The sequence below is a fragment of the Cajanus cajan genome, chromosome 6 (assembly GCF_000230855.2).
Source record: "Cajanus cajan strain Asha chromosome 6, NIPB_CcT2T_4, whole genome shotgun sequence".
Classification (NCBI taxonomy): domain Eukaryota; kingdom Viridiplantae; phylum Streptophyta; class Magnoliopsida; order Fabales; family Fabaceae; genus Cajanus; species Cajanus cajan.
Genome location: NC_138522.1, coordinates 7,680,224 through 7,702,490, shown reverse-complemented (window position 1 = coordinate 7,702,490; position 22,267 = coordinate 7,680,224). Strand labels below are relative to the sequence as shown.

Here is a 22,267-nt window from a genome sequence, read left to right as displayed (position 1 = left end):
TTAATCACTCAAAACAGAAGAAAAGCATCTCAATGCTTAATCATTCATGGTAGAAACTCAACACAATTAATGCTTAACCACTATGGAGTGAAGCTTACATCAAAGAAAAAAATGAGATAAACCATGCAATAAAATTTTTTGTTCAATGGAAAATTGTCTCAAACACCTTGTGAGCATGGGGAAATGACTACCCCAACTTATCAAACACAAGCCAAACTTAATCAAGGCTCAGTGCACCAGCAATTCCACACTCCAAAAATTAATAATGGCAAAGATCTATACAAAGAAACAATGAAGCAAATCATCAAACACTCGGTGAGCAAAGATTACCAATATGATGTAACGAGACACCAACTCCACAAATGAAATATAAAATAGCTAATGTGTCACCACAAAAAAAAAAAAAAAAAAAAAAAAAAAAAACGAGGCAAAGATGATTATCCAAGACTATGTCGCCATAAATAGATAAAAAATAATGCATCAGGAGTCAGGACAAAGGGGTTAAGTGAAAAAAATGAAAATAAAAACAAAGAATCTACAATTAATAAATAGTATTTTTTTAACTTTTATATTTAAATAGAGCAAAATAGAGCAAGTCAATTAAAGAAAACGAAAAAAATAGAACAAGTCAATGATATTATCATTTACGTATAAAAATTTTACCAAATAGAAGAATGAAATGAGGACAGTAGTATAATATTATATATGAGCAGTAGTGCAGTATTATTAGTAAGAAAAAAAAAATAGAGAAGACATGACCATTAAAAAGAAGATGAAAAACTTACTTGAAAATTCTTGAAGCACTTGAAAAGTCATTCAAACAATCTTCCAAAATCTAATGGGTTTGGATGAGATTGTTTTATGAATTTGGTATTTATAGATATCACTAAAAAGTTTTTTAAAATCTCTCTAATACAACAATCCTTTAAAATTCCTATATTTTTTAAGATCAATGAATTGTTTTTAAGTTGTAAAAAGTTTCAAATGAATATCAATGGATTTTAATGGACTTTTTAAAAAATCTTGAAAATCCATATTGATTACCACTAGAAAATTTTTTAAATGACATAAAATCCTAATCGAATATCAACGAATCTTTTTACTCAAAAAAAGTCTTTTAAAATATTATGAAATCTTAAACCAATATATCCCTCTTAGTTTACTTGGTTACAAGATGCTCTTTTTTTTTCTTGCTATAAGCATTATTGTACCTACGTTAATTGAGTTATTATTATTATTTTAAAATTTAATGTGTATTATGTTCAAATTGTATGGTTTAAAGTTTCTATAAAACTTGCCCAATAGCTATTATTTTTTTTCATTCCTTTGTTTAATATTTTTTTATCCTTAATTGGCCTAATACTATGTATATTTCATTTTCGTACAAAAACTTTACTTTATAGGCATATATTTATTATTACATATCAATTAATCAATTATTCTAAGATCTTAATCAATTAAATGATAATATCTTTCCTCAAACACTTGAGAATAATTTCTTATTTATCATTTTGAAATAAATTGTTTCAATATTATTTATTATTTGAAACTTCATTTCTTTTAAACTAGTAATCAAAATTATGATTTAAGATTAGGATTTAAATATACAAATTTTGAAATATCTATTTAAAAGAAATATTTTAAAAATAAAAATGCTATACATGTTGACACATAAAGAATATGGATGAAATACTTATATAGCATTTGAGAAAGTAGAAGTTGGGTTAGATAAGAAATATGTGTAGGTCCCACATTCAAATTGATACCTCCAATTCTGTGAGAATTTGAGTGAAATGCATTCACTTAAAATGTGAAGACAAAATTGCCCCTTCTCTTCTCAACCTTATGTTTCCTCCCGTTTTGTGACAACAAGCTCACTCCATCTAAGTTTGCATCTCACTTTGTTTGTGTTTTTTTGTATACATATGTGGAATGATCATTTGTGTACTAGAGACCACCATAATTGATGGTGGTGAGATAGCAATCCATTATAGTAGTATATTAGAATATTTTATTAAATATTCCAAAGCCACATAATCCATTATATGCAATTGATACAATGTTTGTTTGGAACTGCTTCAAAAGGGAATGTACCTGCCGAAGGGTACACTAGTAATCTTCTCGTGTTCTGAGGGCCGAACGAGAGCTCCGATCGAATACTCCGGTGAGGGGGAGGTACCTGCAAAAGACACTCCGATGCTCAAGTCAGGACAAAGCACAAATATCGATAGCAATTAATGAACAGTGACGTTACCTTGTGACATGAGCTATTTATATTGACCTTTATGGGCCCAGATTCCCATGGGCCCTGTACAAGATTACCATATTAGGTAATACGCCTCTAATCGGCTTATTAGTGTGATTAACTCTTAACCCTTGATTAAGGATGACTCTTGTCCCTTGATTAATGATAATTCACATTCACTAGGTATCCAATGGCCGATCAGCCGTCGGCAACCTGGCTCGGCCCTTTGGGTGCCGATTGGATGTCGGCAACTTGGTTCGGCCCTTTAGGTGCCGATCGGGTATCGGTCAAATGGTGGCCGAAAGGCCTTGCCAGTACACTTGCCCCCCAGCCTTGGGGAAGGTGTACCTTCTTCAAGGGTATAGCGGTTATGATGTAGGAGAAGTTGAAAGGTTAGGGTCATCTCTGCCGTTGGATCGTGTGGATTCATTGGTTTTAGGGTTTTAAAGATTTGAATTTTCCCGCCATTTTCCATGGCTATATATAGCCTTGCGTGGTAGGGCCTCTCACGCGTATCGCTTTCAGCCGAATAGCATCATTTGGGCAAATCCGATACAACAGCACACGCCGAGTGATCGTTTCAATCTCAACTTCCTGGTAAGTTTTATTGGATGGCTACTGCTTCCGAGAGCTCTTCGGCGAGTGGGGTTCGGTCGTCATCGTCCGAGGGGTCGTTGTCTAGGGAGACGTCGTCGCCGAACGGGGACAGGTCTAGCGAGGATGTGAGTACTTCCGAAGAGGTCTCAACCAGCGGTAGTGAGGAGGTGCCGATCCGCGTGAAACGTGTTTCCAATCGGCAAAAGTATGGGCCTTCCGAGGTACCTGGGTACGAGTGGGTCAATGGAGAAGTTACTTCCTACTATTCTCGTTATCGAGATACCACGATGATAACCAATTTATTGGGGTACACCAAGTGTTTGAATTTCGATGCTGGCGAGAGTCCGTATCCGATTGGCGTGCGTGCTTGCCGAAACAACGCATTTCCCGATCCAGATACGGTGTGCTTGGACAAGCAAGCCGATAGGATGGCCTCATTTTATATTTATGATTGCCTTCTGCGAGATCTTAAGGTAAAATTACCATTCGATGAGTTCACGATGGGAGTGCTCAAGGTTTTGAACGTTGCGCCGACACAACTGCATCCGAACAGCTGGGCCCAACTTCAAGGTTTCAAGCATCTGTGCCTATGTGTTAACATTAGGCCGTCACCCCTACTTTTTCTTTCTTTCTATTCCTCCCGCCCTTCGGATTTGGCCAAATGGGTGTCTCTTAGCCGAGTGGGCTCTCGGTAGCTATTAGATAGCTTTACGTCCTCGTATAAGAATTTTAAAGCGGGATTTTTTCGAGTGACCATTCGTCCGAACGGGAGGCGTTTCTTCTTTGGAGCCGACGACAAGAATTTTTTTCCGCTGTTCTGGACCCGTGCCCCTCGGCCGTACGATGTAGTGCCGAATGAGATGCTCACAGCCGAAGAGCAAAGGGATTTGCAATTTTTACTTCAACTTCCTAGGCGCTTGCCGACTAAGTCTTTAATAAACGTAGTTGAATCTTCCCGATGGGAGAACGATTTGATAGGTATGTAACATTCTTGTTTCGGCCTTTAAGTTAATTCCTATTGATGTTTACTTGGTTATTGGTGCAGGAATCATGGTGACGAGTGGTGCCGATGAGTTCAACATCCGGAATCTTTTGGCTGGTCGAATTCAACAAGCTAAGGCCTCGGGGGTTGTGGGCAGTTCGGCGCCTGCCCAAACGCCTCGTCCAGTACAAGATGATCGAAGTCCGCCTACGCCGGAACGAAAGCGCCGAAAGGTGAAGAAGGGGAAAGAGGTTCTTCGGGAGGGGCCGAAACGAAAAAGTAATGAGGAGAGGCCGGAAAAAACCAAGAGATCTAAGCACTCGGCGTCCTCCCCGGGTGGGACAATTATTTGTGTGCCCCCCATGCTGATGTCGAGGGCCTTTCTGAGTGAAGACGTCACTGCCGAATCAGTGGTTCGGTCTAACTCAGTCTCGGATCATGGCCGTGAGTTCTTAGGCCAGTTGGATACCGTGGCGAAATGGAAATATTTCTGCGAGGTGCAGTCTCGGTCATTGGCACTCGCGCACCATCTCGCTATGGAGCCAATCGGCGAGTTGGTTCAACTGAGGCAAAGGGTTGAGGACGCCGATAAGGCCACAGCCGAGGCTATGGCGGCATCTGAAGAAGCATTAGCGAAAAGTCGTCAACTTGCGGCCGAACTTGATGTGCAACGGCGCAACAATGATACTCTTCGGCTGGACATGCAAAAAGCCGCGAACGATGAAAAGCGCCGACTGGAGGAAGCTAAGGCGGAACTGGAGTGAGTAAAAGAGCAAGCCAAGGAGCGTATCGTTGCTCAGCATGAAGCTGGGTTTCGCCATGCTCTTCGGCAAGCACAGTACTTCGGTCGTTTTGAGGAGGGATTTGAGTTTGACATGTCGAAAGATTTCTATCAAGGGTCTTTCATGTCTTTTCAAGATATGCCCGAGGGGGCCGTCCCTGACAACGACGCGCCGAATGATGATCGCGAGGATGAAGAGACCCTTGATGCTTCAGATGATGAGGCTGAAACCCAACAGGAAGAGCCGAACCAAGATCAAGAGGGAGAGCCCGAGGTGCAAGATGACGCGGGCAACAACGCCGAAGAGTGATTATGTTGTATGGCAGGCCGATAGAGCCTTTTTAATTTGACTTTAGTGTAGGTTGATTGTAGTGTTGGCCGATAAAGCCTTTTAACGTTTGTTAATGACAAGTACTCATTTTTTGAAGAAACTCAAAATTGGATTGTGTAACTTGCCCTTTTATTTTGATTGTTTGAGTCAAAACCAAATGGGGTCATTCGGACTTGACGCTTTTTAAGTCAAAACTGAATGAGGTCATTCGGACGCTTTTGGAGTCAAGACCGAATGAGGTCGTTCGGACGCTTTTGGAGTCAAAACCGAACGAGGTCATTCGGACTTGATGCCTTTTGAGTCAAAACCGAATGGGGTCATTCGGTGTTGCCGCTTTTTAAGTCAAAACCGAATGAGGTCATTCGGACTTGATGCTTTTTGGAGTCAAGACCGAATGAGGTCGTTTGGACGCTTTTGGAGTCAAAACCGAACGAGGTCATTCGGACTTGATGCCTTTTGAGTCAAAACCGAATGAGGTCATTTGATGTTGCTGCTTTTTAAGTCAAAACCGAATGAGGTCATTCGGACTTGATGCTTTTTGGAGTCAAGACCGAATGAGGTCGTTCAGACGTTTTTGGAGTCAAAACCGAACGAGGTCATTCGGACTTGATGCCTTTTGAGTCAAAACCGAATGAGGTCATTCGGACTTGATGTTGTTTGAGTCAAAACCGAATGAGGTCATTCGGACTTGATGCTTTTTGGAGTCAAGACCGAATGAGGTCGTTCGGACGCTTTTGGAGTCAAAACCGAACGAGGTCATTCGGACTTGATGCCTTTTGAGTCAAAACCAAATGAGGTCATTCGGACTTGATGCTGAGTCAAAACCGAATGAGGTCATTCGGACTTGATGCTGAGTCAAAACCGAATGAGGTCATTCGGACTTGATGCTTTTCAAGTCAAAACCGAATGAGGTCATTCGGACTTGATGCCTTTTGAGATTTTGAAGGTACATCCTTAGCCGAGTTGGTTACTCGGGAGGGAAACCTTTGTTGAGACTTGAAGGTACATCCTTAGCCGAGTTGGTTACTCGGGAGGGAAACCTTTGTTGAGATTTGAAGGTACATCCTTAGCCGAGTTGGTTACTCGAGAGGGAAACCTTTGTTGAGATTTGAAGGTACATCCTTAGCCGAGTTGGTTACTCAGGAGGGAAACCTTTGTTGAGATTTGAAGGTACATCCTTAGCCGAGTTGGTTACTCGGGAGGGAAACCTTTGTTGAGATTTGAAGGTACATCCTTAGCCGAGTTGGTTACTCGGGAGGGAAACCTTTGTTGAGATTTGAAGGTACATCCTTAGCTGAGTTGGTTACTCGGGAGGGAAACCTTTTTAAATTTTTGAACAAGTAGAAGAGTAAGAATAACCACGACATGAATTGCCTTTCATTGATATGTGCCTCGTTAAAAACCTTGTCAGCCAAAACCTCTTTTCACTTTTTTACAAGAGGAGAAAAGACCGATCAAGGAAAAGAGTGCACTCTGTATGTATACAGCAGATACTAACTTTACACAAAACATTGCTAACTAAAATAAGCCTTCAAGTGAGTCGAGTTCCACGTTCTTGGAATGACCTTTCCCGAGAGCTCCTCAAGCTTGTAGGCACCATTTTCTAGGGAGTGACGGATTCTGAACGGGTCGTCCCAGTTAGCTGCCAACTTTCCTTCACGGGGGTTACGCCGGGCCGATCCCTGAACGCGCCATACTAGGTGTCCTTCCTTGAAACATCGCTTTGCCAGGGTGGAATTGAATCGCTTAGTCATCCTTTGCTTGCATGCTTCGGCTATGATACGTGCCTTGTCACGGACCTCATCTATGACATCAATTTCTGCTCTAAGGGACGAGTTGTTGCTTTCTTCGTCGAAATGCAATCGACGGAAAGAAGGTTCACCTACTTCCACAGGTATCATGGCATCAGTGCCGTATGTTAATCGGAATGGGGTTTCCCTTGTTGTGGATTGAGGCATACATCTATAAGCCCACAAGACTTCTAACAGTTCTTCGGCCCATGCGCCCTTAGAATCTCCCAAGCGCTTTTTCAACTCTGTTAAGATAACCTTATTCGCCGTCTCGGCCTGTCCGTTCGACTGAGGATGTTCAACCGATGTGAATCGGTGCCGAATGCCTAAGTCTTGGATGAACTTGTTCAACTTTTGATCTGTGAATTGAAGACCATTGTCCGTTACAATGGCGTATGGAATGCAGAAACGCGTGACGATATTCTTCCACAAAAACTTCTGCACCATACCAGCTGTGATTGTTGCTAACGGTTCGGCCTCAATCCACTTTGTGAAGTAATCGATTGCGACCAACAGAAATTTGCATTGGCCTTTGGCAAGGGGGAACGGACCGAGGATGTCCATTCCCCATAGTGCGAACGGCCAAGGGGCGCTAATGCTATGTAACTCTTCAGCCGAGGCAAGAATAATATTCCCGTGGCGTTGGCATTGTATGCATCGCTTCACAAATTCGGCACAATCAGTTTTAAAAGTTGGCCAATAGTACCCAGCTCTTAATACTTTGGCAGCTAGAGTTCTTCCACCCGAGTGAGAACCACAAATCCCTTCATGGATTTCTCTCAGCACGTAGTTTGCTTGTGTTGAATCAATGCATTTTAATAATGGGGTGGAGAAGCCTCTTCGGTATAACTCACCGTTTATGATTGAGTATCGGGCTGCCTATGTGCGGAGCTTCTTGGCGACGGACTGTTCGGGTGGCTGTTTTCCCAACTCAATATAATCCATTATCTCGGTCATCCAGGTCTGTTGAGGTTCATCAACCGGCATACATTCAAGTGGTTTCACACTAGGGGTTGCGAGGTCAAGATGCAGAGTAGTTCGGAGTTGCCCCGGTTTTCGGCTACTGCTAGCTAGCCGAGCTAACTGATCGGCGCGTTCATTGTGTTCTCTAGGGGTATGCTTGACCTGGACCTCATCGAAAGCGCTTTGTGCATTCCGAAACATATGGTAATATTTCAACAAGTTAGGGTCTTTCAACTCTGGCTTGCGCAGTACCTTGGCAATCGGGCAGTCAGTCCGAACCACCACATGATGAGACTGGAAATATTGGCAAAGGCGTCGTGCCGCGTGCACCAACCCTAGCGCCACCTTCTCCAAGAGTTGGTATCTTGTTTCGGCTTCTTGTAGCAGCCGGCTGATAAAATACACAGGCCGTTGCTCGCCGTTTTCCTGCACAATAACGACACTTATGGCTTCGTTTGATACACACAAGTACACCATTATATCCGCCTGCGGATCGGGTTTAGAGAGAACAGGAGGGGAGCCGAGACGTTGCTTCAACTCCTTGAAGGCCTCTTCACAACCGACGGACCAATCAAACTTCTTAACCTTCTTTAACAAACCGATAATAGGCTTGGCAATCTCGGCGAGACATGGTAAAAATCTTGAAAGAGATGTGAGCCGTCCGGCCAATTTCTGAACCTCCTTGAGGTTTTGGGGACTTCTCATATCAATGACCGCTCGACATTTATCAGGGTTGGCTTCAATGCCCCTCACCGAGAGCATGAAGCCAATAAATTTTCCACCTGATACGCCAAACACACACTTATCCGGATTGAGCCGCATGTCAAATTTGCGGAGTTGTTGGAATACCTCAGAGAGGTCAGTTATGTGCTGTGTGATGCCTTCGGATTTGACAACCATATCATCGACGTATACCTCCATATTCCTGCCGAGCTGGCGTCGAAAAATCTTGTTCATCAATCTCTGATAAGTTGCTCCTGCGTTCTTTAACCCGAAAGGCATTACTCTATAACAATAATTAGCTGTGTCAGTGATGAAAGCCGTCTTTTCTTCATCACAGGGATGCATTCGGATTTGGTTATATCCCGAATAGGCGTCAAGGAAAGAGAGGACCTTATGACCCGATGCACCATCAACCAACCGATCGATGTTCGGGAGTGGGTAAGCATCTTTTGGGCATGCCTTGTTGAGATTCGTATAGTCAGTGCACATTCTCCACTTGCCGTTTGGCTTTTTTACCATGACTACATTTTCCAACCACGTAGTGTACTGAACTTCCCGGATAAACCTGGCCTCAAGTAACTTTGTCACTTCAGTTTCAACTGCCACTTTTCGATCGGTTCCCATTTTTCTTTTGCGTTGAGCAACCGGTCGTGCTTCTGCACATATTGACAATTTGTGACACATAACATTCGGATCTATGCTAGGCATGTCGGATGGTGTCCATGCAAACAGGTCCTTGTTCCGATTGATCACAAGGCTCAAGGCTGAGTGATCTTCCTTGGACATATCGGCGCCGATGTATGTGACTTGGGTTGGAAGTATGCCGAGTTGTAGCTGGATCTTCTCATCAATCGGTTCGACGCGCTCTTCGTCATTCATTCTCGGATCGAGATCCCATGCTTCAGATTCGCCTGATGCCGAAGGGGTTACAGCATGAACTCTCTTGGATTTTTGTTGCCTTTCTTCTACGGGAGATACGCGTAGACTGGCAAAATAGCATTCTCGAGCAGCCTTCTGATCGGCATGGATTGTAAGGATCTGCCCCTTGTTGGATGGGAACTTCATTGCTAAGTGCGGTGTCGAGACAATTGCACCTAGCATGTTCAACGATGGTCGTCCGAGGAGGATGTTGTAGGAGGTGTTAGCATCAACCACGGTATATTTTATCTGAATTTCCCTGCTTTCCTGTTCGTCAAAACAAAAGCGGGTGAGAAGTTTAATGTATCCTTTGGTGCTTACCCTTTCACCTGCAAAACCGACCAGTGGATCATCATAAGGGATTAACTCCTTTTCCGAAATACCCAACTGTTTGAAGGTATTCCAATATAGGATATCCGCCGAACTGCCCTGGTCAACCAGTGTTTTCTTGACGATGCAATTGTGAATTTCTACACTGATCACCATTGGATCATCCTGCACGGGGTCGATGCCTTGAAAGTTGGCATCAGTGAAGGTTATGGTTGGCAATCTTCGTGAGTGCTGTCTTTCAACAGCGTGAACCGACCGAATAGCGCGCAAGTGTCTCTTTTGTGCTGAGGAGGTCGAACCACCCCCGACAAATCCTCTTGTGATTGTATTAATCACCCTCCTTTGAACGGCCGAGGGATCGTCCTTCCTATCGCGAGACCTGCTTCGGCCTCGCCGTGTCCTTTCTGAGCTATCATGCCGATGCCGATCCTGGTGTCGCGGCTGATATGCTGAGCGAGGTCGAGATGAGCCTGACCGATCGACGAAGCTGTGAAGCTGTCCCTGCTTGATCAAATCTTCTATTTTATCTTTAAGGGCAGCACACTCTTCGGTAGAATGTCCACGGTTACGGTGGTATCTGCAAGACTTGCTGGTATCGGCTCGTGGTGGGGTAGAGGCCCTCTTCGGGATTGCTAGCACTTCAGATGTCAGGGCTTGCTCTAACACCATTGCCCTGCTGGCGTTCAGGGGGGTGTAATGAGAGTATTTCAGACCTCGAGTGGGTCGGTCTCGCAGTGTTATGTCTTTGCCTTTCCCCCTGAATGGTGGTTCCGATTGCTTTTCGGCCTTGCCCCCTGATTCGGCACGGGCCTGACTGCGGTATTCGGCCAACTCTTCCATTTGCATATACTTGTCGGCTCTCCTTCGTAAGTCGTTCATGTCCGAAGGAGGTTTTTTACAAATGCTATTAACGAACGGCCCTGGCTTCAGTGCCATTGTGAGGTGATGGAGTGCTACGGCCGGGTTGAGGTCTCTGATTTCCAATGCTGTTTTGTTAAAACGATCCATGAAGGTCCGAAGGGATTCCTTCTTGTCCTGCCGAAGGCTTACCAATGAAAGAGAGGTCAAACTGTGGGGACGGCTCGTTGCGAACTGGATGGTAAACTGTGATGACAAGGTGTTGAATGAGTCGATTGAGTTAGGAGGTAGCCGAGTTAACCAACTCAAAGCCCTGCCTTTGAGAGACGTTGGGAAGATCCGACACAAAGCCGCATCATCTGTGGTGCTCAAGGTCACCTGCGTGAGAAAAATATCAAGGTGCTCATCAGGGTCAGTTGTACCGTCATATTTATCAATCGGCAAAGACTTCCAATTATCCATCAAAGGTAACTGCATGATAGACGGTATAAACGGGTGTCGGTGTGATCCCACTGTTGCTACGTCGGTTGGACGTCCAACAGTAGGAAGGGCCGACTGGAACTTTTTAGGTGCAGCAGCCGAAGCGTGAAGGGCCGAGGTACGGAAGTCATGAGAGTGATAGGATCCTTGTGTTTGAGTATTGGTGGGCTGGGTAGGTTTCCATGAGGGATCCTGATTTTTTAACACCTCGTTTTCAGCTCTCAAGGCCGAAAGTTCCTTTGCATCCCTCTCCCGCTGTTGTTTCATTGCGGCCATCTCCTGCCTGAGCAGACGCACGGCCTCAGAGAGATCAGTTTCGTCTTCAACTTCTACGTGTTCCTCCTCCTCGGTTTGGTGATTTTCTGTGTTCATTCTCCTTGTCTTCGTCATTGCCTTGTTCGTCGAACTTCACAAGTATCTCGGTTCGGCCCCACGGTGGGCGCCAAAATGTACCTGCCGAAGGGTACACTAGTAATCTTCTCGTGTTCTGAAGGCCGAACGAGAGCTCCGATCGAATACTCCGGTGAGGGGGAGGTACCTGCAAAAGGCACTCCGATGCTCAAGTCAGGACAAAGCACAAATACCGATAACAATTAATGAACAGTGACGTTACCTTGTGACATGAGCTATTTATATTGACCTTTATGGGCCCAGATTCCCATGGGCCCTGTACAAGATTACCATATTAGGTAATACGCCTCTAATCGGCTTATTAGTGTGATTAACTCTTAACCCTTGATTAAGGATGACTCTTGTCCCTTTATTAATGATAATTCACATTCACTAGGTATCCAATGGTCGATCAGCCGTCGGCAACCTGGCTCGGTCCTTTGGGTGCCGATTGGATGTCGGCAACCTGGTTCGGCCCTTTAGGTGCCGATCGGGTATCGGTCAAATGGTGGCCGAAAGGCCTTGCCAGTACAGGGAACATTTGCACTCTCTCTATGTCCAAAGTCCAAAAAATGAAAAAGTTACTTCAAGATACTTGCATTTGACGTGAAAAATCACGTCATTGATTCATTTTCAAACATGCTCATAATTGATTATGTGGTTATTATGAAAAACATACACTACAAGTCTATAATATAAGATAACATTTGCTATTTTGTATAATCAACTATATTATCAAGAAATCTTCATGTATATGTGAAAAATATAGTCATAGTTAAATAATAATTGTGCAAATGATTTATTTTTACATAAATCTTTAAATATATAAAATACAATTTAAAATACCTAAATACATCAAATATTATATTAAAGGCTTATTATTAACTTCTTCAATCATTGTTGCCATCTAGTGAAAAAGGAAACTAAAAGTGGATCTAAAAGTTACCTCTTTTAGCGAATATTCAATTCTTTTTATAGGAGGTATGTCAAAACTCAATCTTCACAAGAGGAACTCTTTTACAATGACACATCACTAATGTGGATACTTGTCCTCGCTATTGTGAAGTAGTGAAATAGATTCACACTCATTTATTTGAGTGTCAGTTAATTCGATAAGTTTGGCATTCTTTGAGTTTAGTTTCTCCCTTGCCACTAGTGGGCAATGTGATAACAATGGAATGGTTGAAAGGGCATATAGGCTTGCATGGAATGATTATATCATTTTTGTTATGGGTCACATGGAAGTCTCAAAACAAGGTGGTATTTAATGTGGTTCTAGATGCATTGCCTATCCTTATATCTAAGGTGTACATGGAGCATAATGCATGCAAGATGGCATTTTAGAAGGGTAGCCTGGAAAACATGCAAAATACCTTGCTACATCTATTGGTTTGGGAAGCACCGACTCTATCCTGGGTAATGCTAAATGTAGATGGTAGTACACCCCAAAATCCAAGTTGTGTTAGGTTTGGAAGCTTAGTATGAGACTCAGATGGCCATTTCAAACAATACTCATACAAAAATTATGGCTCTTGTCAATGAGTTAGAGTTGTGTTGGGATAAATGTTTCTCTCATATCAAGTGTGAGTCAAACTCTCATATTTGGTGTAGCTTGTCCACGGGGGTACAAATCATAAACATCGTTATGCAAATGAGGTTGCGCATATCTAAGAACTGATAGGTAGATCATGGAACTACTCTCTTACTCATGTGTTTTGAGAAGGAAAATTCATTAGATGGACTTGACATCAAATACTCCCTTAGTGATTCTTGAAGAACCACAAGTTGCTCTTCAATTGTTATTAGTTACATATGTGTTGAAGACTCCTTATTTTCACTTGTAGTGGTTGATGTGCTTTTTGTGTGTGTGTGTGTGTGTTTTTTTTTTTTCTTTTTACTTTCTTGATTTTCTTTATTTTTTGTCACAAAAAAATATAATTTAAAAATTTTTTTTCTTCTATTTTTTTTTTCCTAATTCCATAATGCAAAAAAAAATTACAAATTCTACTCATTTCCCACCCATTCTCATCAAACCATTTATCATTTATTCTCTATTTTTTATTTCATATTTCTTTCTTCTACCAAACAAAACATTAGTGTAAAACATCAATTTCAGTAGACACATTAACAAACATCCATCTAATCAGAAACCAATTTATTGAAGAAAACAATTTTAAAAAACTTTTTTTTTAGTTTACCATCTTCCAAAACCAAATTTTAACCACCACACTTTCAGAGGTTAATATAATAATTTAACCCGTAATTCATTTACTGAGTGTTTCCCTCGCACCAAACAATCACCATTTTCTAAATTATCATTGATTTACTCTTCTTCGTCCTTCCTCTGTTTCTTGCCCATGTCACTGCCACCCAAACGTGTATAAAGATATATTCTAAATACAAAAATAAAAAGGCATGCAATTAAAATTTAGATTTAGGGCAAAGACAGCACTGTAGAATGTAGATCGACAAAAATATCATGCTTACCAGTTACCACCTACCCGCTGAATCGGTTACGGCGCGGTTTTAGCCACAATATCTAACACAATTAGCAATCCAGAATATCACGCAACATTTGTTCCACAAATTCCCCAAAATACCCTCAAAAAATCGAGAATCCCCAAAAATACGCCAATGGCTAATTTGGCATTAATTTATTTATAGCACGAATCCACGATTCATCGCGAAACACGGCGTCATCCCCAAATCCAAAAAAAAAAAAAAAAAAAAAAGAACCCACAGAAAGCGTGGTAAAGCGACTCCCTTGTACGGCAATAAAGAAGTTCCAAACCCAATCATTCCGATTTCCATATTCATAATCTCATTTGATTGTGGATTTTATTCAGACAAAACCCTAAAAAAAAAAAACCAAAAAAAAAACAAAAAAAATTGAAGCGAAACAATGCAGTCGTTGAGCGCCAAGACTTGCGTGGGTTCGAGGTTAGCGGTTTTAACGAACCCCGAGGCGAGGACTACGAGGACGCAACGCGTGAGTTGTCCGAACCGCAGGAATTGGAGCAGCGCCATTGTTTCGTGCGGTTCGGAGAGGAACGGGACCGATGGAACCGGCTCGCCCGGAGGTTCCAACGGTTCGTTTTTGTCTCCGAGCCATAATTACGCGATCCTCAAGCACCGGATGGAGGTGGCGGCGAAATCCGAGGTTAGTGTTTTTGTTCTTGTTTTTGTTTTTGGTTAAGGAGGAAGTGTTTTTTTTTTTTTTTTTTTGATTAATGTGGCTCGTTGGTGGTGGGTGTTTTGGAGAGAGGCTTCTTATTTTGTGGAATTTGAAACGGTAGTATTACGAAGAAGCGGCGAGGATTCGCGACTCGCTCAAGTGCATCGAAGAGGAGGTGCCTGTTCTGCGTCTAAGGAGATTGTTGAAGGAAGCCGTTGCTGATGAGAGGTTTCAGGTGCCTATTATGTTGCTCAATATTCATCTTCATTTCAATCATATTCTTTTGGCTAAAATGTGTTCTAGTTCCATCTATTCTCACTCCATCTCCAAAATCAAATGAATTTCGTCCTTGCGTTTCTGAAAATTGGTGGAATTGGTTCCTAGGCCATGATGTCGAGAAATTATTAAGTAGTTCAAAATTGTAAAGTGCCTATAGTTTTGGATCTAACAAATCTTTTACATGCATGACATGTAGTGAGAACTTTCAGTCTACGAGAAAAATTAATGACACTCGAGTAGAGAATAATTAGAGACTACGTGGTTCAGAACTATTTAGGGTCTTTGAGTAAATTTCTCCATAAGCATTTTTAGACAGGAAAAATAGGTGGGAAAAATAAAATAAGTTTCTTTATAAACTATATTAACTTATGCATGAGTTAAAAATAAGATTTTGGAGAAACTAATAACAGAGAGTTTTTACAAATTAACTCATGCAAGTTAATTTTAGCTTATAGAAAAATCTTATTTTGATTTTCCTTCTTTTTTTTTTTTTTTTCCTCTTAAAAGTACTTCTGGAAACGCTTGTCCAAACATTTCCTTAATATGGTTAGCATTGTTTGCTAACATAGCTAACTATTGACACTTGGCAACCATGTGTCTACCACATGGTATGAGGGGCTGATTCCATCCTATTTCAAAGATGTGAGAACTAAATTCATTGATTTGACCAAATACTCATTTTATCCTAATATGCATTACTTGAAAAATGTGTATTAGACCATTGTGTAGCAAAAAAACAATTAGCGTTAGCCTAGTGATAGGAGGTTTGCTTAGTATATGCAAAGTTCTATGATTTTAAATTGCGATTGAAGCTGAAGTCATAGTTTCATCACAATATTTGGCATTGCGGGAAAATGCAGCAGCAGTTCCGGTCACGATGTGTTTGCAGTGAGTTGAAAAAACTTTATGCTTTGCTTATGATTACAGTTGCGGGCTGCAATTTAAAACCACAGTTCTATGTTTTAACCTTTTTGCTGTCTTTGTAAAAAAACAAAACAAGAACATTGTGTAGCAGAAACAAAAGATCATAGTCTAACAAATGTAAAAAGCTGGTAAACTTGTCATGTTTCCTAACTATCTGGTTGAGAAGAAAGAGGAAGACAGGTAAAACTTTGAGTCTTTAAACAACACAAAATCACTCCCAACCCTCATGTTTAGGTCATAGAACATATCCTTAAAACATCACCAGCAAACATAAAAAACTTCGATCACAAAAACAAGCAATATCACAAATTTTAAAAAGAAAAGGAAAATTAGTTCTTGAAATCATAGGCATTGGTAAATTTAGTTCTTAAAACTGTAACAATGTCATTTTAGTCCTTATTTTTGTAATTATAATTGTTGTTTGATGTCAGAGACCAAATTTTGTAAATTCATGACAAATTTGTAATTTTAAATACTCAATTGACGAAATTCTCAAGTTTAGGGACTATTTTCGTATGTTACTGTTGATTGTTTCTTTTAAGCCTGGGTTTGCAATAAGCACATATCTCAAATTGTCAAAATATGGTTTGTTTTCCATTTTTCTGTAATACTATATGATTCTTCCTAAACTGCATTTTGATAACCTGTTTTACCTTTTTTCTTCATATGCAGGACGCAGCTAGATATCGTGATGAGCTAAAAGCAATTGCCCCACATTCTCTCTTAAAATGCTCAAGTGATGCTACAACATTGGTAGGGATACTACTTCTATTAACAACAACTTTTCTGTGAACTATAGATAGTTCTTTCTTGGTATAAACACTTGAGGCATTGTTTTAAGTTAACTGCATCAATAGAATGAATAGTTCAATGTTTAGTAGCTCTCCTGAAAAATCAATGTTCAAAGGAACCCACAGTTTTCACATTTGTTCAAGATAGGTACAACCATGAATTAATCTCTTAAGTATTTCAATCCAAACACACTTCTAAAAATATATTTATTCCTACAAGTTCCTAAAGGAAAGAAATCATAAATTCATATTTTATGTGAGACATCATATAATTGTAAAGTAAAAATACGAATTTTTACCATTTATTTACAACTTGTTCAGGGAATCCGGGTCCAAGTTAGGAGTGCATACATAGAGGGCAGAAGTGAACATTCAGAGGAGCTATATTTCTTTGAATATAAAATCAAAATTACCAATAACACGAACCGCCCTGTTCAACTTCTCAGAAGACATTGGATTATAACTGATGCTAATGGGAAAACTGAAAATTTCTGGTGAGTTAATTACTCTTATCCTCACTATCCATGTTCTTTATACTTTAATGGTATTTTTCATTTCTTTTAATACTCATGTTTAATGTAACCTCTCTACTTCTTTTTGCATGCAGGGGAATTGGTGTTGTTGGTGAACAGCCAGCTATATTTCCTTGGTCTACTTTTGAATTCTCTTCCACATGTCCATTAAACACACAAAATGGTAGAATGGTAAGAATTTCTCTGTGTTCTTTATTTTTTCATGAAATCACCTTACATAGTGAAAAAAATACATTTTTTTACCTTCATGAAATCAGATAATAAAAGTTGTTTTGAATTTCTTCATCAGAGGCATTAGTAATATCACAAGTATCAAATAAATGCATTTGAGGTTCAGATGGCATGAGTAAGGTGGAATCCTATAAAACTAAAGCAGAAACTTTGACATGAACATTGGTCTTAACTCTAACATTCAATGAGAAGGATTTGACAGGTGTTGTATAAGTATTGGGCAAGTATCAGTGTTGACAAACATATTCTGACATTTAAGTCTTAATTGGTTCTATGTTGCTGTGAAATAAAATCAAAGAACTAACATCATTTTCATAATCAGCTTCCCACGGATCATGCTAAGAAAAAAAGAAAAGCAGGAGTGGAGGCCTAGTTGAATTTAAAGGAAATGATCTACATGCTTCTATAATTTAGATTAATGGCTGCATCCTTTTTAATTATTTCATGACTACTTTCATATTACTATGGAATGAACTGCTATACAATATTAACAGTTGCATTCTCAGAGTAGAAATTGCATAAAAGGGAGGAAAGTTATGACTGTCCTCGTTTGATACTTCTCGAAGTTTTGAATAATTGGTTGCTAGTGTGACTCATTATTGATTTCAACTTTCAAATATTTCTAGATCTCTTGTCTTCCCATTGAATAGAAAATCAGATGCTTAAATCTCATCTCCTATAATGCAGGAAGGTGACTTTGAGATGATTCATGTTGATCGAGTAGGTCCTAGGGCATTTAATGTGGCAATTGCCCCTTTCTCTCTCTCTCTACTTGGAGATGATGAAGGTGAAATTATTTGAGAGAGAATTACAGCATCACCTTCTCGGATTGTGCCAAATAAACATTCAGAGCATGTAATCGGAAGAAGTTCTCAGCCATATTAAGAAATTAAAGTTGGCTATTGGCATCATCTTCTTGTTGCGAATGAGTCATTGTAAATGTTTTGCTTTGAAGATTACTTCAATTTTTTTGTTTTATTTTCTTGTCGTGAGGCCAGAACCTTACAGATGTATGTATTTTTAAGGTTGAATGGTGTGTACAGAATTCCAGAAAGAAATCAATTTTCATATGTATATTATTGACAGTTCATGTTGTGTGATGCTTTCAACCTGACGTGCTAGGAAAAACACAAGTGATTACATGCTTTTATGTATTGGACTCTTTGCTAGCATAATTATCAAACGATTGTATCAAAGTCACTAAAATGAAATGAATAAAAACTAAGATTATTTAATTTTAAGACTACTAGTACAGTTGTTCCTTGTAATTAATTTGAGAGAGTGAATGAAACACTTCTACATTAGAAATCATCACACATATTGAGTGAGTTTCACCCGGCTTTTGAGCTAATCATGCGATAGTCATGAAAATTAGAACCAACCCTTTAAACTAGAAAAATTCAAGATTCTTCATGTTGTTTAATATTCAAATTCATCACTGTCAGACCAGCATTTTCACACCATGATCAGTCGATAATAACCCTATTTTGCTTTTGTCATCTTTATCTCAGCCATTTCAATTGAGGTGATCATGCCTGATATGGTTCTATGAACCCGATTAAAATTAAAAGATAATTTTAGTGGATTTGGGTTTTAAAAATTTGATTCAATATATAATGAGAATGTTTGAGTTGGCCTAAGCTTTTGGGATTTTCCTTTTGAAAATGTTATATACACCTTTTCTTTTTGGTGGTAGAGATTAGGGGTAGTTTGTATAGGGTTTTAGGATTGAATTTTATTGTCGTCCTTATAATTTCGTTGGATAAAAAAAATACACTCCTTTATTTTTTTTCTTAAATACCCTTTTAATTTATTTTTTAAAATAAAATTTATTTCTAAAAGTTATTTTTTTCATCTATCTCTTTCTTCACTTATTTTCTTTTGCTACTCTATTTCTTTTTAATCTCTTTGTGTTCACCTCCCTTTTTATTTCTTGATTTTTTCTCTTCAACAATCAAGACACACAGAATCTTCTTTATTATTTTTTAAATCCTATTTTTTTTGTAATCATAATTTTAACATTTTTAAATCTTAGTTTTTAGCTCCATCTTTAATATTTGCATACATTGCATATAAGGTTGGGAATTTTATGAAGACGTTGTTTCTAAATATACGACCCATTAATTTTACCATAAACTATTGATTAGAAACAATATATCTTTTTATTATTACTAACCTAAAATTGTGTTTTTTGATTTTTAAAATATACTTTGGAACATACTCTCCAAAAGAGAAAAAAAAATATTTTTCTTTTAGAAAGTTCTTTCCGAAAGTATGTGTCTTACAAAAAGTACTTCATGAAAACATATTTTTTCTTTTGAAAAGTACGTTTTAGAGTATATTTTACCTTTCAAGTATATTTTTTTAGAGTACATTTCAGATTTGGGATACTAGTGGCACTCAATATAAAATTAAAAATTATTGAAAATAATAAATTTTGTTGAATTTTAACACTAAATAAATCTAAAAACTCATTAAATGCCTGATGCAAGACCATCAAATATATCAAATGTAATTTTTAATAAATTTTGAACCAATATATCAAATATGATAGTATTTTTTGACAAAAAAAAAAAATATACTTTTCTTTCTCCCTCTTCAACCTCATATTCAAGGACAATGGCTGATGGGTTGGATTACATTCTCATGAGAATTGGAGCTGTTGGAGCAATTATACATAATTGTACAAGGACAAGTGGTGAAGGTAACACCACAATAAATAGAACTGAAGAATTTCATATATTTTTTATTTTTGAATCACATGTGAGTTGTCCAATATTTTTGCGACAAGCACCTTACATTGGAGAGTGCTGTATGACTGTTATATGAGCTTCAGGAGCAGGTGAGTGAATGAATTGCTTCACTACTCCGTGTTTCCTATGGAGATTTTGTGTTATATGTGGAGTGGAAAATGACAATCACCCAAAATTAAAATAACAACTTACCAGTTGTATTCTGGAAATTCAATTTTCGGAATGTACAAAATTGAGTTCTACATTTTAAATTTCAAAACTGAAGAAAAATTAACTTCTGGAAATTATATTTTAAAAGTCAATATTTTATTTTATTTAAATTTTAGAAGTCAATAATAATAATAATAATAATAATAATAATAATAATAATAATAATAATAATAATAATAATAATAGTAATAGTAATGTTATTATTATATAGTTCAAGAGTTTAATTTTCAAAATGATGAATCTGATCATGTGCATAATACAAAATTTGACAAAAAAATAAGATGCCCAGAGAAACTCCTATTTAGGATATGCTCTGAATTATTTTAATCTAATTCATTATTTTAAATTATGATAAAAATATGTTTTTTTTCAATAATAACTATATTTCAATAATAAGATATTTTAAATTAATAATATTTTATAAATATCATATTGTTAAGCAAATTTGACAAGCGTAACAATCATTTAAATAGTTAATGGTTACTAAATATTGTCTTTCAAAAGACTTGTGCAATACATGACAATAAATACATTCGTACACTATTTTAGATTAAATAATATTTCATAAATTAATTTTTATTGATAAAAGAAATAAAAATCATGTTAGGGAAAGGTAAATTTCTTTTTGGTATATTTAAATTATTGTCTAAAATATTTTTATAACACTACAAAAAAAAGTCAAATTTTCCACGGATTATTTCCCACGGACCAAAATCCGTCGGAAATTTCCCACGGATTTAAATTCGTGGCAAATTTCCGACGGAATTTCCCACAGATTTTTACATGAAGGAATTTCCGACGGATTTAAATCCGTGGGAAATTTCCGACGGAATTTCTGACGGATTTATATCCGTCTGAAATTTTCGACGGAATTTCCCACGGATTTAAATCTGTCTAAAATTTTTGACGAAGTTTCCCACGGATTAAAATCCGTCTGAAATTTCTGACGGAGTTTCCCACGTCTAAAATTATTAAATAAAATTTAAGCCAATTATTTTTCAAATGCAACCAATCTTAATCGCATCAATACACACAACAATCCACTATATAATGTTTTCATTATTATATGGGTGTTTTCAAAATATAAATAAGATAAATATAAATCAAAGTGTGTGAGGTATGACTTATATTACCTATATATAATTATATGTTTAGGTTATTATAAATTATAAACTAATTAGCGTAAATGTGTTTTTTATTACTTATCTTGAAAAATACCAACACATGACGTTCAAATTTAAGAATAACACATCTTTTCTTTAATTTTTAAAAATCACTCATCTCTTTAAAAATAACGTTATTAATTAAATAAGGGGGAAAAAGTTAAATTATGTTCTGCAAATCATATATATGTATCTATCATTTATTTCTAAATTACATCCAATATGTCATTTTGATGAAAACTTTCATTGATCTTCAATTTTGAAAATAAGATTTTTTTCAATTCATTTTTAAAATTATTACTTAAATTTAATATATTTTTTTAAATCACAGTGTGCATGATATTTAAAATAAATTTCAAAAAAGTTGAAATAATGAAATAAGAGATCAAATCTCATTTAATTATTGATATTTGTATTAATAAATTATTTTCTCTTAATAGTATATAAATAGTATTATCTTATATAAGTAGTTGTATGTGCCTCTTAAATAAATAAATAAGAAAATTAATACTCACTTAAAAATTTGAGAAGAGATATATGTATGACGTTATTGAGAAAAACTTCAAGTATGGGTTAATGAAATTTTTTCTAGATTAAATCTTCTTTATTTAAAACTTAAAAGATTAAAGTTAAAATAATTACACTAAATAATTATTTTTGTTCCTAATAACTGATTGATTTAAAAATCTCTTTAAGTTGTAGTAATTTCTTAAATTTACATTTTATTGATTTCTGAATTTTATATTTAAGTAAATCAGTAAAATACAAAGTAACGAGTATAAATATGAGTATTTAAAACTTCAATGAATCTATATATAGA

At 37.8% G+C, this 22,267-nt stretch overlaps 2 protein-coding genes across 2 annotated transcripts; one reads left to right on the top strand and one right to left on the bottom strand.

Moving 5' to 3' along the window:
* Nucleotides 1–7,605: 7,605 nt before the first annotated feature.
* Nucleotides 7,606–11,388, bottom strand: LOC145958531 (uncharacterized). Its single transcript, XM_083076030.1, has one exon. It carries the CDS (start codon nucleotides 11,386–11,388, stop codon nucleotides 7,606–7,608), a length of 3,783 nt encoding a protein of 1,260 aa, XP_082932156.1.
* A 2,692-nt stretch (nucleotides 11,389–14,080) lies between these two features.
* Nucleotides 14,081–18,406, top strand: LOC109811751 (uncharacterized). The gene is made up of 6 exons (XM_020375575.3): nucleotides 14,081–14,548; nucleotides 14,685–14,798; nucleotides 16,439–16,519; nucleotides 16,879–17,051; nucleotides 17,165–17,261; nucleotides 18,009–18,406. The coding sequence occupies exons 1-6, from the start codon at nucleotides 14,291–14,293 to the stop codon at nucleotides 18,120–18,122; spliced, it is 837 nt and encodes a 278-aa protein (XP_020231164.1). The 5' UTR covers nucleotides 14,081–14,290; the 3' UTR covers nucleotides 18,123–18,406.
* The last annotated feature ends 3,861 nt before the right edge of the window (nucleotides 18,407–22,267 follow it).